This window comes from Helianthus annuus, chromosome 8 (genome assembly GCF_002127325.2).
Source record: "Helianthus annuus cultivar XRQ/B chromosome 8, HanXRQr2.0-SUNRISE, whole genome shotgun sequence".
NCBI classification, from domain to species: Eukaryota; Viridiplantae; Streptophyta; class Magnoliopsida; order Asterales; family Asteraceae; genus Helianthus; species Helianthus annuus.
The window spans coordinates 111,540,100-111,553,793 of record NC_035440.2 but is presented as its reverse complement, the minus strand read 5'-3'; the positions used below and the strand labels follow the sequence as shown (position 1 = coordinate 111,553,793).

Here is a 13,694-nt window from a genome sequence, read left to right as displayed (position 1 = left end):
TAGTGCTCGCCCCCGCCGCAACGCGGGGGGTGTTTAATACTAGTTAAAAGTTAAAACCAAACCGTCGGTACAAACTCTCCGTCAAAACAGCCCAAACGTCGTCGTCTTAAACACTAACGTCACCGACACTCCACCGTCAAGAAAAACCTAATTTCCCGCCAATTCTACATCACGGGCCCATCACGCATCCCTCACTTGTACATCATGCTAAACTCATTGTACTCTCGTCACCTAACTCATCTGTCACGTGAAGTTCGTCAGTAAAAAGAAATAGAAACCCTTAATTACTAAGCATCAATCATGTATAATAATATTTATATTATTGGGGATGATGAAACGGTGAAGTGTCGCAATCGGTTTGAATTCGTCTTTATTAGGCTGGATTTTGATATAAATTCATTCTGAACAGATGTACTGAGATCTAGATCTGGTGTGTGTGCGTGTGGATTTAGTGAATAATGGCGTCCAAATTGGTGATGATTGTGGTTATTGTTCTGGATCTTATTGCTTTTGGATTGGCTGTTGCTGCTGAACAAAGGAGAAGCACTGTGAGTTCACATTTTTTGTTGATTTGTAGTTGGTTTGTTGTGAATTAGGGTCTATGTGATGTGTTGAACGATCTGTTTAAGTTAATTGAGGAATTTATGAGATCAAATTGTGTGTTAGTAGCTTGATTTCATCATAAATTAGGGTGTATGTGATAGTAGTTAATCTAATTGAGGAGTCTATGAGATCAAATTGTGTGTTAGTTGCTTGATTTCGTCATAAGTTAGGGTTTATGTGATAGTGGATCTAGTGAACAATCTGATTAACCTAATTGAGGAATCTATTAGAGTTTGCGCATATTTTATCACAATATAGGGTTTAAGTGATAGTGGATCTGTTGAACAATCACATTTAACTTAATTGTGGAATCTATGAGATCAATTATTTCTCGATTTGCACGTGTTTTGTTGTGAATTATGGTTTATGTGTATATTGAACGGTCTGGTCAAGTTAATTGAGGAATCTATGATAAGTTAGGGTTTATGTGATAAGTGGATCTGTTGAACAATCTGGTTAACTTAATTGTGTAATCTATGTGATCAATTCTCTCTGGATTTGCACTCGTTTTATGTGATAGTGGATCTGTTGAATCATCTGGTCTGGTTAACCTAACTGAGGCATCTATGAGATCAATTTGTGCATTGGTTGCTTGAATACATGGATCTGCAAGTGATTTTAGATCATATTGATCTTTGTTTAAAAAGTGCGCCGAGGAAGCCTATGTGCTTTTGGTTGCATAAGGCACGCCTTTTTTTTTTTTTTTTTTTTTCAAAAATGCGCATCCGAGGCACGATTTTTTTGGCAAAAAGTGACTTTGAGGCGCGCACCTTGTGTATTTCCCATATTTTTGTGCAACATGTTATACATGCTTTTCAGGTTGTACATGTATGTAATATCCAAATTAAAAGTATATAAAGCTTACATGTCTCTAAATATTGGATAAATGGTCCTAGAAACCTATAAGTAATATAAAAAAAGTTATATAATTATTTGCGCCTCAGGTACAGGATGTGGTGCGCTTGGCGCTTCGTGCCCCAGTTTTAGATTTTTTCGCTTTTGTGCGCTTCTCGCTTTTTAAAATCAAGAATTATTGACGTTGTTTGGAATGTTTAGGGCACAAATAAGTTGATTTTGAGCCTGCAGATTGTATTTTTATTTCATAGATTGCTTGAGTTATAAAGATAACATGAATCTGATAGAATTTAGATGTGGATTTTGAAATGTTTGCAGGCAACCATACGTAAGGATGATGAAGACGAATACAACATGTGTGTCTATGATTCCGATATCTCAACTGGCTATGGTCTTGGTGCATTTTTCTTTCTCTTGGCTAGTCAGATTCTGATCATGGTGGCTAGCCGATGCTTTTGTTGTGGAAAGGCTTTGAACCCGACCGGTTCAAGGGCTTGTGCAGTTATCCTCTTCATCTTTTGCTGGTATGTAGTACTGTATATGTCACAAGTTCAAGTCTTCTACTTGTGCATTGGTAATAAACTAATAACCGTATTATAAATGGTGGGTTAAAAGGTGGGGGGTAAAATGGGTCAATGTCAAACTGGCTGAACCAGGATGCAAGTTCGACTCATTTACTTATGAATTGGTAAAAAGTTTTGGTTCAAGATAGGGGTCAAACGGGGCGATGTCGCTGGAAACAGGTTACAAATCGACTCAAAATGTGTCAAACGGGTCGATGTCAGCTGAAATAGGTCACAAATTCGACTCATCTACTTACGAGTCAGTAAAAAGTTTTTGGTCAAAAGACAGGGGTCAAAGGGGCCAAATTAGCTGAAATAGGTCACAAATTCCACTCACTACTTATTATTTGGTGAAATAATAAAAAGTGTTGGTTTAAAAGAAACGGGTCAAACCGGGTAACGTAGGTCACAAATTCAGCTCCTCTGCTTATGAATCGATAAAAGTTTTTATAAAATTGTTTGTTTAAAAGAAACAGGTCAAGCACGCCGATGTGAAACTGGTTAAAAGTCATCAAAAGTGTGTTTTTATAGCATATAACCTCAAAGATCAATTTATTAATAATATAATATATTTCACTTCTCAGGATAACATTCATCATTGCTGAGGCGTGTTTGCTCGCGGGTTCAGTGAGAAACGCGTACCACACCAAATACAGGACAATATTCAGCGAACAACCACCATCCTGTGAGACCGTGAGAAAGGGAGTGTTTGCAGCCGGAGCCGCTTTCGTGTTCTTCACAGGCATAATCTCACAGTTCTACTATGCATCCTACTCAAAGGCTAGGGGGGCATTTCAACCGTATGGTGGTGAAGCCAATGTAGGTATGGGTGCCTATAAATAAACCATATGTTGGTGTTTCTAGTCTTGCAAGATTTACACAAGTATTTTAGGGATTGGTTGTGGCATGAATATGATAACAGTTAAGTTTGTTGGTTGAGGTTGTTTATGTGAAGTACATGTTTTTGGTCTTTTGATGCTATTGAGAATGTAACATTTATGTTTCATATATAGTGACTGTGTTTAATGTTAATAGGCGGTTCTTCGAATTGGTGGTTAACTGTCGGTTATTTTTATCAAAACACCTCCTTTACCGACCTTTTGTTGCAATTATATCGAAACCGAGCTTAATATATACCTGTTGATGCCCCGTCTAGTCTTGATCTGCATGTGTAGGCGATTTTAGCGTTGCCATACGGGTTTAACTTTGTCCATTGATAAAGAATCACGTAACTTTTATTATTTTCCATTTGATGAATTCACATAATATTGGACCTATGTTGAATATCATATAGATCACAGGACTTTATTTTTCATGTTCAAATCAAAACACAATATAAATGTTTATTATTTATTCAACAAATTAATATAAATGTTTATTATCTATGTGTTAGTCATGAAAAACAGTGGGTATTTGTAAATAAATCATTAGAAGTATTTTAGAATTTTTATAAGTTAGAGGATCTGATTTTATAAATACAAAACCTGAATTTCCATAATCTTTGTTCGTTGTTACATAAATCTTTTTATATGGGTTAAATTGACCCATGATATTGGGCTCTAAAGCTAGAGCCTTTTTAAGTGTTTGGGCTAGTCCTCACGTTGATACGTAAGCCCACTAATCACATGTATATAAAGCGATATGTTTGATCGATACATAACTAATTTAGAATAAATAATCCTGATACTTGTATAATTATATTTGTTCAGACTGCTTGATAATTGTATTATTAGTGATTGGCATACATATTTTTTCGAATAGGGCAGTTTGCTCCGAAGACACCCGCTAACTCCTTCAGGTCGAGAACGAGTTCTTAAACCCTGCCCTAAGTTCGAATCCTTCTCAGTGGTGCTTACTCCCATTATGTATAGATTGCACTTAGTAGGGTTCGAACTTGAGACCTCTCCTAGTGCTTGGCATACATAGTTATGTGTCAAGTTAAATATCATAGTTAACTTAATTGTCTTATATATTACATTGTTACTTAACAATAAATATCACAGTTAAAGCAAAAATACAAATATTTATAAGGTTCTTATCTTTCTCTACATAAAATTAGTTATGCATTGAACATTTCTTTAGACTAGCGTGAAGGAATCCGAGTCGGCCATTAGGTGGCACCACTTTTGCATGAAATGGACGTGGAGAGAGTGAAACACTGTGTCAATGGGACGTGGAGAGGAAGGCATGATCACAGTCACGCTTGAAGTGAGTCAGTGACGGAGGGCGTCAATGTGCTAGGTTAAAGTCAATGTGGCTTTGAAGATGGGTGGCAGCCACACCCTGATCGTGGACCATGACAGGCAGTCTTACAGATACGTATACAAGGGAATCATCAAGAAGAAATCTATACTACGAAGCAATTATTCATAATAATTGAAAATTAGTTATGGTTGAGATGAGTAAAAGAGAAACAACCACAATTATTGACTCTTTATCTAGATTCACTGTTATTTAAATGCAAATAACTTTTATATATATCATTATTATAAAATTGAGCATTTTATTCCCTTTAATCTGAGTACAATATTGCAATATTTTGAAGATTTTCTAAAAAAAGTGTTGATGATTGGTTTGTTGTTGGTGCATATTCTGTGACAACAGCTTAGATTTGGTCTTTGGATATCTTGTAATTAGTTAAACGAAAAACGGTTAGCGGGTTTAGCTTTGTATTAGTGAGATAATTGAGTTTGAGCTAAACTAAACCCAGATTGGGTGATGGGGGGCGAATTGGGCCTGTCCAATTCGCAGCCCAAGAGTGCTTAACCTAGCCTAGTTGTAACCTTGTGTTATATAAACAAGGTTAGGCTTTAGGGTTTAGGTTAATCAGCCAAAACAGTTGTGTAAGAGAGCAAATTTCGTGAGAGCTTAGTCTTGGACGAAATTAGGGTTGTTAGGGTTTTGAATTGATTGTAATTCTTGTTTGATTGATAATCAATAGAAAACCCGGATTGAAAGTGATTTCTGTTTCTACTCATTCTGCTATATTCTGATCAAGAGGATTCCGCACTCTTGATTGGAAAGACAATTCTGTGAAGATCCATACACATCAAGGGGACCTACAATTGGTATTAGAGCGTTAGGCTCTTGATTGCTCGGTTCAGAATTGTTTGCTGCAGAAACAGGGAGTAAAATTTTCGAAAATTTTTGAAACTGAAAATTAGGGTTTTCGAAATTTTTGAGTTTTGATAATTTTCTGCGAATTTGGTTGTGTTTGATCAGTTTGTGTGTTTGATTTTTGTGTTTTGCAGGATTTCTGGGAAGTTTTTGGTTGATTGGGTGAAGAATTTTGGGTGAAAGACTTGAAGATTCGAAGACTGTTCTTCGTGTTCTTCATGATTTTTCATCAGTTCTTCATATTTTTTTCGAAAATTTCTAGCTGATTAGGTTGTTTGATTTTGCAGATTTTCGTTGGAGTGGAGATAAAATCTTCAGAATTTCAAAAAGATTAAGTTTTCGAATTTACTGGTCCAGCGAATTTGTGCTATCGGCGAATTTGACAACTTCGCAAACTGAACTAGCATATTTAACTGATCAGCGAATTTGTGACTAAATTACTCGGTGATCGGCGAAGTTAAATCCAAAGGCGACTTTGGTAACCGTGTAATTTTCCACAGCGAAATTATTACGGTTTTCAGCGACTTTACAGTCGTCATAATAGCGAATTTGACAGCAAAATTAACCAGCGAAATTGACTAATCAGCGAAGTTGAACTTTTCAGCGAAATAGACTAGCAAAATTAGCCAGTTGACCATCGAAATTAACAGCATAACCAGCGAATTTATCAGCATAATTAAGGGGTGGAATTTTCGTTGGCAAGCGTCGGAAAAATTTCAGTGTTTTGCAAATAGAAATTGATCCGTAGCTCGTTTGACAAAACCGTCTGCACCGTTGACATTATATACCATTGGATTCGCCTTTTCGAGACGATTCTAACGGTGTAATTTGGTAATCACTGTTTTCGGACAACTTCTGTACGGTTTTCTCAGTCAATGAGCTGTTGAGAATGGAGCATGAGGTTGGCACTACCAACAAACCGCCTAAGATGATGAAGGTGGAAAATTATCTGACATGGAAGGATCGTTTTCAATCCTTCATTGAATATCAGGATACGCGCATGTGGATATGTATCGAAGATGGGTACACAAACCCAACACATGACTTTGAGGGCAGACCACATAGAACAACTTATGTTAACATGCAAGATAATGACAAAAAAGATGTATGAGGCTGAAAAGAGAGCATTGGCTGCAATCAAAATGTCGCTACCTGATAGCATCAAGCATACCTTCAAGAAGTACACTAACTCAAAGGATATGTGGGATGCTTTGGAGAAAAGATACGCGGGAAATGCTGATGTCAAGAAGAACAAGATTGATCTACTGAAGAAGCAGTTTGCTGTTTTCAAGTACATGAAGCATGAGTCACTTGAAGACATCATCACCCGTTACTACCATCTGATGTCAGAAATGGAGAATTATGAGATCGATTGCTATTCTGACGTAGAGAAGAATGACAAGCTGCTAGATGCTTTGCCTACCAAGTGGGATATCTACACTCTTATGATCAAGGGTGAAGCAGATTATGAAACAAAAGAGCTTGAAGAGGTAGTAGGAAAGTTGAGAGCTTATGAGCTCAGCATGAAGAAGAAAGATACTGGATATGATCAGGTTCAAGATCCAGCGGTTTACAATGGGCTTACATCTTCTTCATCTCACAACGCTTCTAGCGACTCTGCTACTGCGTTTCTATCATGTGAAAATGAGCAGGTTATGGTGAATGAGGATGGTGATGTGTGTTTTGTTGCTGCTTCAGGGGGATCATCAGGAGCAAAGAAAACCTCAGCTGCTAAGCAGAGTAGTAGTGCTAAGTCAATGCCAATGAGTGTGAAATCTGATGAAGAACATCTTGCTATACTTGCTTCGTTTGTTGCCTCTTATGAAAACTACATTCAGGAAAAGATTTCTGATCCTGCTACTTTAGATGAAGACTATGATCAGATTGACCCTGATGATCTTGAAGAAATGGATTTGCAATGGCAAATGGCCATGATTTCTAGGCGTGTGAAGAGATTCATGAACAGGACAGGAAGGAAGTTTGTGGGAAGGTCTGTTGGTTTTGACAAGACCAAAGTTAGGTGCTTTAACTGTCAAAGTTATGGGCATTTTGCTAGGGAATGTCAGAAACAAAAGCAAGATAATTCGAGTCAGAGTTCAAACAACAGGAGTGCATCAAACAACTCTAGCTCAATGGCTTTGATCTCCACAGCACGAGAAGGTTCTTATGATTGGAGTATTCATCTAGAAGACAATGAGAATGCCACTCAGGCATTCATGGCAGAGATAGTGCCTATTGAAGATGATAAAGCTACTGTGGGAGATGCTGAAGTGAAAGAGGATGCTGAGGTGAAGGTAGAGAATAAAGCTACAGAAGAAAAGAAGGTTGATCAGACATCAGTTGTTGAAGAAGAAAAGCAAAAGTCTGAACATGAAAGGGAAGCTGAAGAAAAGGATGCCAAGTATAAGAGAATGGAAGCTCAGCTTGCGGCTCTAATGGCAAACCTTGACAAACAGACAGGAGAGGTAAAGTCTGATTCGGTGTGTTTAAAATGCCGTGAACTACAAGGTGAGGTTGACAGGTTGTCCACACACAACCAAAGTTTGGTAAGCGAAATGTCTAACATTAAAGAATCAAATTTTTTCGCTAAAAGAAATGAATCTCTATACTTGAAGAAAATAAAAGGTTATGAAACTGAAATTGATTCTTTAACCTGCAAACTAAATGAAAAACATCAAGTCATAGACTTAGCTCATAACATGATGGCTGAGAAAACAAAAGAGATATCTGATAAAAACAAAGAGTTGTCAGATGCACAACTCAAAATTGTTGAACTTGAAAAGAAATTGGGTCAATTCAGGGATTCTACTTTTGTTATGAAACATATGATGGGTGGGTTAAAGAAAAGTAATGACAAGAGTAGTTTGGGATTCCAGGGCTTTAATGAAGTCCCACCTCCTCTTAGTCATGATTATTCATTCCTACCTGATGAAGATGAGCTAACAAAGTTTATGTCAACAGCACCAAGTAGTTCCACAGCAAGTCGAGGTGATGAGTCTGCGTGTGATGATGCTAAGAAGAATGATAACAGCAAACCAGCTTTGAAAAAGAAAACTTCACATCCTAAGAATAAGAATCCAACTATTGTTAAACAGATTAATTTTGTTCAAGGAAGTGACATGAAAAACGAAACAGTTGTTATTGAAAACGAATCTAATGTAGAGTTTGCTAAAAACAAGAGCAAAGAAAATTCTGAAACTAAGCAAACTAAACCAGATTCTTCTAAAGCATCATCATCAAAGCCTGAATCAAGTTCAAAGGCTTCAGATAAGAAGTCTTCGAAAAAGATGTCGTGCTTCAAATGTCACACCAAAGGACATGTAGCTAGCTGCTGTCCTAACAAAAAGAATGAAGCACAAGTGAATGAGAGAAAGAGAGAGAAGTCACCAGAGAAAAGTGGTGATAAGCAGGAAAGAGAGTCCAACTCTCCAAAGAAATCTGCTCCTAAGCAACCAGAGAAAGTTGCTGTTGGTGTGGATAAGGCTGAAAAAGGAACTCCACAAGTTCCCTGTTTTCAAAGAAATCAACCAAGATTTCAGCCAAACTCTCCACCAGGCAGATTTGAGAGACCTAGAAGCAGTTCACCAAGAATGAACAATCAAAATTCTAATAATTTCAGAAGTCAAGGTCAATATCAAAATCGATACCAAAATAATGGTGGTCGAAATTTTTATAACAATGGCTTTAGAAATTACAACAATAATGCTTCTTGGAATCAAAATCAAAATTTTCAAAGGTCAAATAGTCCAAACACACATAGGAACCCTCAGGACCAAAGACCTAGTGGAAATCAAAATCAAATTCCAACAGGTCTACGATCCAAGACTCCAGTTAGGAGTAATGGATATTGGATGGATGTTCCGGTGGTTGGTGAATTTGGACGACCCAAGACCATTAAGGCTTGGGTCCCCCAATCTAACTAATTTTTTGGTTGGTGTGTGTAGGAGCTGCTAAGGAAGATTATCAACTTGTGGTATGTTGATAGTGGCTGCTCTAGGCACATGACGGGGGATGCGAGGTTGTTAACTGAATTTGAAGATTATGATGGAGGACATGTGAATTTTGCGGGTGCGAAAGGTGGTAGAATTACTGGACGTGGAAATGTGACCAATGGGAAGATCACACTGGACAAAGTGAACTATGTGGAGCAGCTTAAACACAATCTTATGAGCGTGTCACAAGTCTGCGACAAGGGTCACTCGGTCCATTTTACCAAGAATGAAGCATTGGTGTTGAAACCAGGTTTGGAGATACCGGACGATTGGATAGTGATGCGAGCGCCAAGGAGAAATGACACTTATGTCATGGACATGGGTGCTAAGGATCCAACTGCAGTGGTGGCGTGTTTACTATCAAAAGCATCTGAAGCTGAATCGATGTTGTGGCACAGACGCATGGCCCATATTCACTATCGAAAAATGAATTACCTTGTTAAACATGAGCTAGTGAAAGGGGTTCCAATGCAGAGGTTTCAAGTGGAAGATAAATGTCTTCCATGTCAAAAGGGAAAACAACACAAGAAACCTCATAAGTCAAAAACAGTAAATTCCATAGATGCCCCTTACGAATTACTTCACATGGATTTATTCGGTCCAGTGAACGTGAGGAGCATAGGTGGAAAGCACTATTGTTTAGTTGTCACTGATGATTACTCACGTTATTCATGGGTTTTCTTTTTAGGTACAAAAGATGAGACAGTAGAAATGTTGATAGATCTTTTTACAAAATTGGAAAACGTCCATGATGCAAAGATCAAGAGGATACGGAGTGATAATGGCACGGAGTTCAAGAATCGTATTCTGGATCTCTACTGTCTTCGCAAGGGAATTGAACATCAATATTCTGCTCCTTATACGCCTCAACAGAGTGGAGTTGCTGAGAGGAAAAACAGGACGTTGATTGAAGCCGCTAGGACGATGCTTTCAGATTCTAAGCTACCAGTTCTCTTCTGGGGAGAAGCTGTGAATACAGCTTGCTATGTCCTAAACAAAGTTTTGACTGTTAAACGTTTTAACAAAACTTGTCATGAATTAATGTTTAACAAGAAACCAAACTTAGAAGGCTTTGAACCATTTGGATTACCCTGCACCATTTTGCGAAATAAAGATAAACAAAAATTCGGTGAGGTGGCTGACGAAGGCTACTTTCTAGGTTATGTACCTGGCGCACCGAATAAAAGGGTTTTTAATCTAAAAACTGGTAAAATTGAGGTTGTGTTTAATGTGGAAATTACTTCATACAAATCTCAACAATCAACGAGTGGACCTGCTATATTATATGATTATCAAAGTGTTTTTAAATCATTTAATATTCCTGAGTTTTCCAATGCAGATGAGTCTCAGCTGATTCAAACAGTGATTGGTGATGATGAAGGCGAGTTCATGCCTAGATCGAATGTTGATATGACAGATGCTCCGGATACTTCCCAAGATGTTGCTGATACTGATTCAAGTGATAGTGAACCCGAACCCAATCAGGGGAAGGATTTCATTAATTCGTTTGCAAATCAGAACATTCAGGGGGAGGTAGGATCAAACCTGGGTGATAATCTAGAAGTCGATGCGGTTGCTACTACACGAGCAAATAGGGATCATCCAGTTGACATGATACTTGGAGATCCTACTGCAGGTGTTCAGACGAGAAGAAGCATAGCAGCGAATACTGGTCTATTTGTGTCGATTGAGAAGACTGGGATTGTGAACGAGTGCTTGTATAGTTGCTTTATTTCCCAAGAGGAGCCGAAGAACATTCATATGGCTCTTAAAGACAATTCATGGGTTGAAGCTATGCAAGAGGAATTGGCCCAGTTTGCGAAGTTGAACGTTTGGGAGTTGGTTGATCTTCCTAAAGGTGAAAGAGAGATTGGCACTAAATGGGTGTTTAGGTGCAAGAAGGATGAAAGAGGTATAGTCACGCGAAACAAGGCTCGATTGGTTATCAAAGGTTTCAATCAGCAAGAAGGGATAGATTACAATGAAGTGTTTGCACCAGTGGCAAGGTTGGAGGCAATTCGTTTGTTTCTGGCTTTCGCAACTTTCAAGGGCTTCAAAGTTTACCAACTAGACGTGAAGAGTGCGTTTCTTTACGGGAAAGTCCAAGAAGTGGTGTATGTCTCACAACCAGATGGGTTCGTTGATCCAGATTATCCAGATCGGGTGTACAAACTTGACAAGGCTTTATATGGATTACATCAAGCTCCCAGGGCGTGGTACAAGACACTGTCTACACATCTGATCAAGAATGGTTTTGATAGAGGTCAGATTGACAGTACACTGTTCATCAAGAGGAAGAAGGAAGATTTTCTGCTGGTACAGGTGTACGTGGATGATATCATCTTTGGGTCATCTGATGAAAACATGTGTAAAGAGTTCGAGCAGGTGATGAAGAGCAAGTTCGAAATGAGTGCTATGGGTGAGCTATCTTACTTTCTGGGATTACAAGTTGAACAGAAGGAGGATGGAATGTTTATTCATCGAACAAAGTATGTGTATGACATTTTGAGTCGGTTCAAAATGAATGATTGCTCTACTTCCAACACACCCATATGTGAAAATCACAATCTTGGCCCAGATCATGAAAGTACTGAAGACGTTGATCCTACTCAATACAGGGCAATGATTGGTTCTCTAATGTACTTGACTGCTTCAAGACCCGACATCATGTTTGTCGTATGCTTGTGTGCCAGATATCAGGCTAATCCAAAGGAGTCACACATGAAAGCAGTGAAGCGGATTCTTCGTTACTTGAAGGGGAAACCTAAACTTGGGCTATGGTATCCAACTGATAGTGATTTGACGTTTGTTGCTTACACTGATTCAGACTTTGGAGGATGCAAATCGAACAGAAAGTCTACAACAGGTGGTTGTCAGTTCTTAGGAGGCAGGATTGTGTCTTGGCAATGCAAGAAGCAATCTTGTGTGTCTACCTCTACGTGTGAAGCTGAATATATTGCTGCTGGAAGCTGCTGCTCTCAGGTTCTCTGGATACAACAGCAGATGCGCGATTACGGTTTGGATTTCACTCGTACTCCTATTATGATAGACAATAATGCCACTATTTCAATAACTAATAATCCCGTGAATCACAATCGCACAAAACATATTGACATACGTCATCATTTTATACGGGATTGTGCTGAAAAGAGATTAATTGAACTTCATCGAGTCGACACAGAAGATAACCTGGCAGATCTTTATACTAAAGCATTTGACAGGGCTCGCTTTGAACACTTAGTCGAACTCAACGGGATGAGGAATCCTGAATAACTGGTTTTTCATAAGAATTTTTGTAAATAGTTTACTGCTTTTCATAAAAATCAAAAACATAAAAAAAATTTTGAAAAAAAAAATCAAAAACATAAAAAAAATAGAAAATCAAAAATGAGTTGTCACTGTGTGAAAAAGGAGAAATGATAGTACATCAGCAAGTTAGACTGTCACACTGAACTTGAACCTAAATTGCTTAAGTGTGATAGTAGCTTCATTATATGATGTACCAATAGGCAAAAAGCATGAAATAATCAACTTACCAATGTGATATAAACTTAAATGAACTGAATATGAGTGGGGAACACATTAGTGGTGTATGGTTTAATGACTTTAATTCTTGCGTTGATAGATTGCCAAAATATGAAGTTTTGGGTCTTTATACTGTTAATTCATCTGGGATATCTTGGATGTCTGCCTGTTAAGAACTAAAATTGTACATGACCCCAGGAAAGAAAGTCACTTGGAATTAGCTCATTTCTATTTGAATGTCTGTATGTGTCCCGATACACACAATTTTGATCTGATTCTGAAATCTTCTCTGAAAAAAGTCGTGTACCTCCTCTGCTGCATCCAGATATATGCTGACCTGGAGGTGCTAGGCAACGACAGCTTCTGCTGCATCCAGATACATGCTGACCTAGCTGTACGTTGTCGCGCTATAGATCTAATACACCCGAAAGAGGCCCTCAAGTGCCCAAAAGAAACCCAAGAAACCTATATCAAACTGAGAAAATCTCATTTGATCTGTATATTATACTATCTCTACTAAAGATCTATTCTGTTCTCTTCTCAACCTATTCCCAGTTAAGATTTCGGAACTCTGGATTGGACTTGTGAAATATGTGGTAGGAAAGATACTTGCATGATAGAGTGTGTTGTTTATATTTCCAGGATTTGATTAGTATTTATTTGGGTGTTCATTGTTAAGCAATCAAAACATGATAAAACAGATTATATGCAGACCTAGACATGGTCAGGATATCTTAAAGGATGATATCAGAATACTCACCTACTACGATGAATCTTTGTGCATACCTTGATCGCGGGGGTATATCCTGTTGTGGGACACACTAATATTTCAGTATATTAAAATTACCTTAACGTATCATATGGTAATGGTACTTGAAATGTTCATGCATTTTGTTTAAGTGGATAAACAATATTGGTAATCGTCTTGAACTGCTTTTCACGAAAAATTAAATAAAGAATTATCTAATTGTGTGAAACAGTTTGATTGTGCTGATATGATCTTCTTACCAGTGATTCTCACAAAAATAGAGTGTTTATT

General features: G+C 38.0%; 1 protein-coding gene across 1 annotated transcript; it reads left to right on the top strand.

Annotated features, from left to right (window-relative positions):
- The first annotated feature begins 293 nt into the window (after nt 1-293).
- On the top strand, nt 294-3,094 carry LOC110873676. Its single transcript, XM_022122667.2, has 3 exons — nt 294-548; nt 1,777-1,982; nt 2,606-3,094. The coding sequence occupies exons 1-3, from the start codon at nt 459-461 to the stop codon at nt 2,862-2,864; spliced, it is 555 nt and encodes a 184-aa protein (XP_021978359.1). The 5' UTR covers nt 294-458; the 3' UTR covers nt 2,865-3,094.
- The last annotated feature ends 10,600 nt before the right edge of the window (nt 3,095-13,694 follow it).

Bases quoted from the DNA above. Each gene is read 5' to 3' on its own strand.
- LOC110873676 (XM_022122667.2), top strand. From the start codon at position 459: ATGGCGTCCAAATTGGTGATGATTGTGGTTATTGTTCTGGATCTTATT. The intron at 549-1,776 runs GTGAGTTCACAT...AAATGTTTGCAG, and splicing joins CTGAACAAAGGAGAAGCACT to GCAACCATACGTAAGGATGA. The intron at 1,983-2,605 runs GTATGTAGTACT...TTCACTTCTCAG, and splicing joins ATCCTCTTCATCTTTTGCTG to GATAACATTCATCATTGCTG.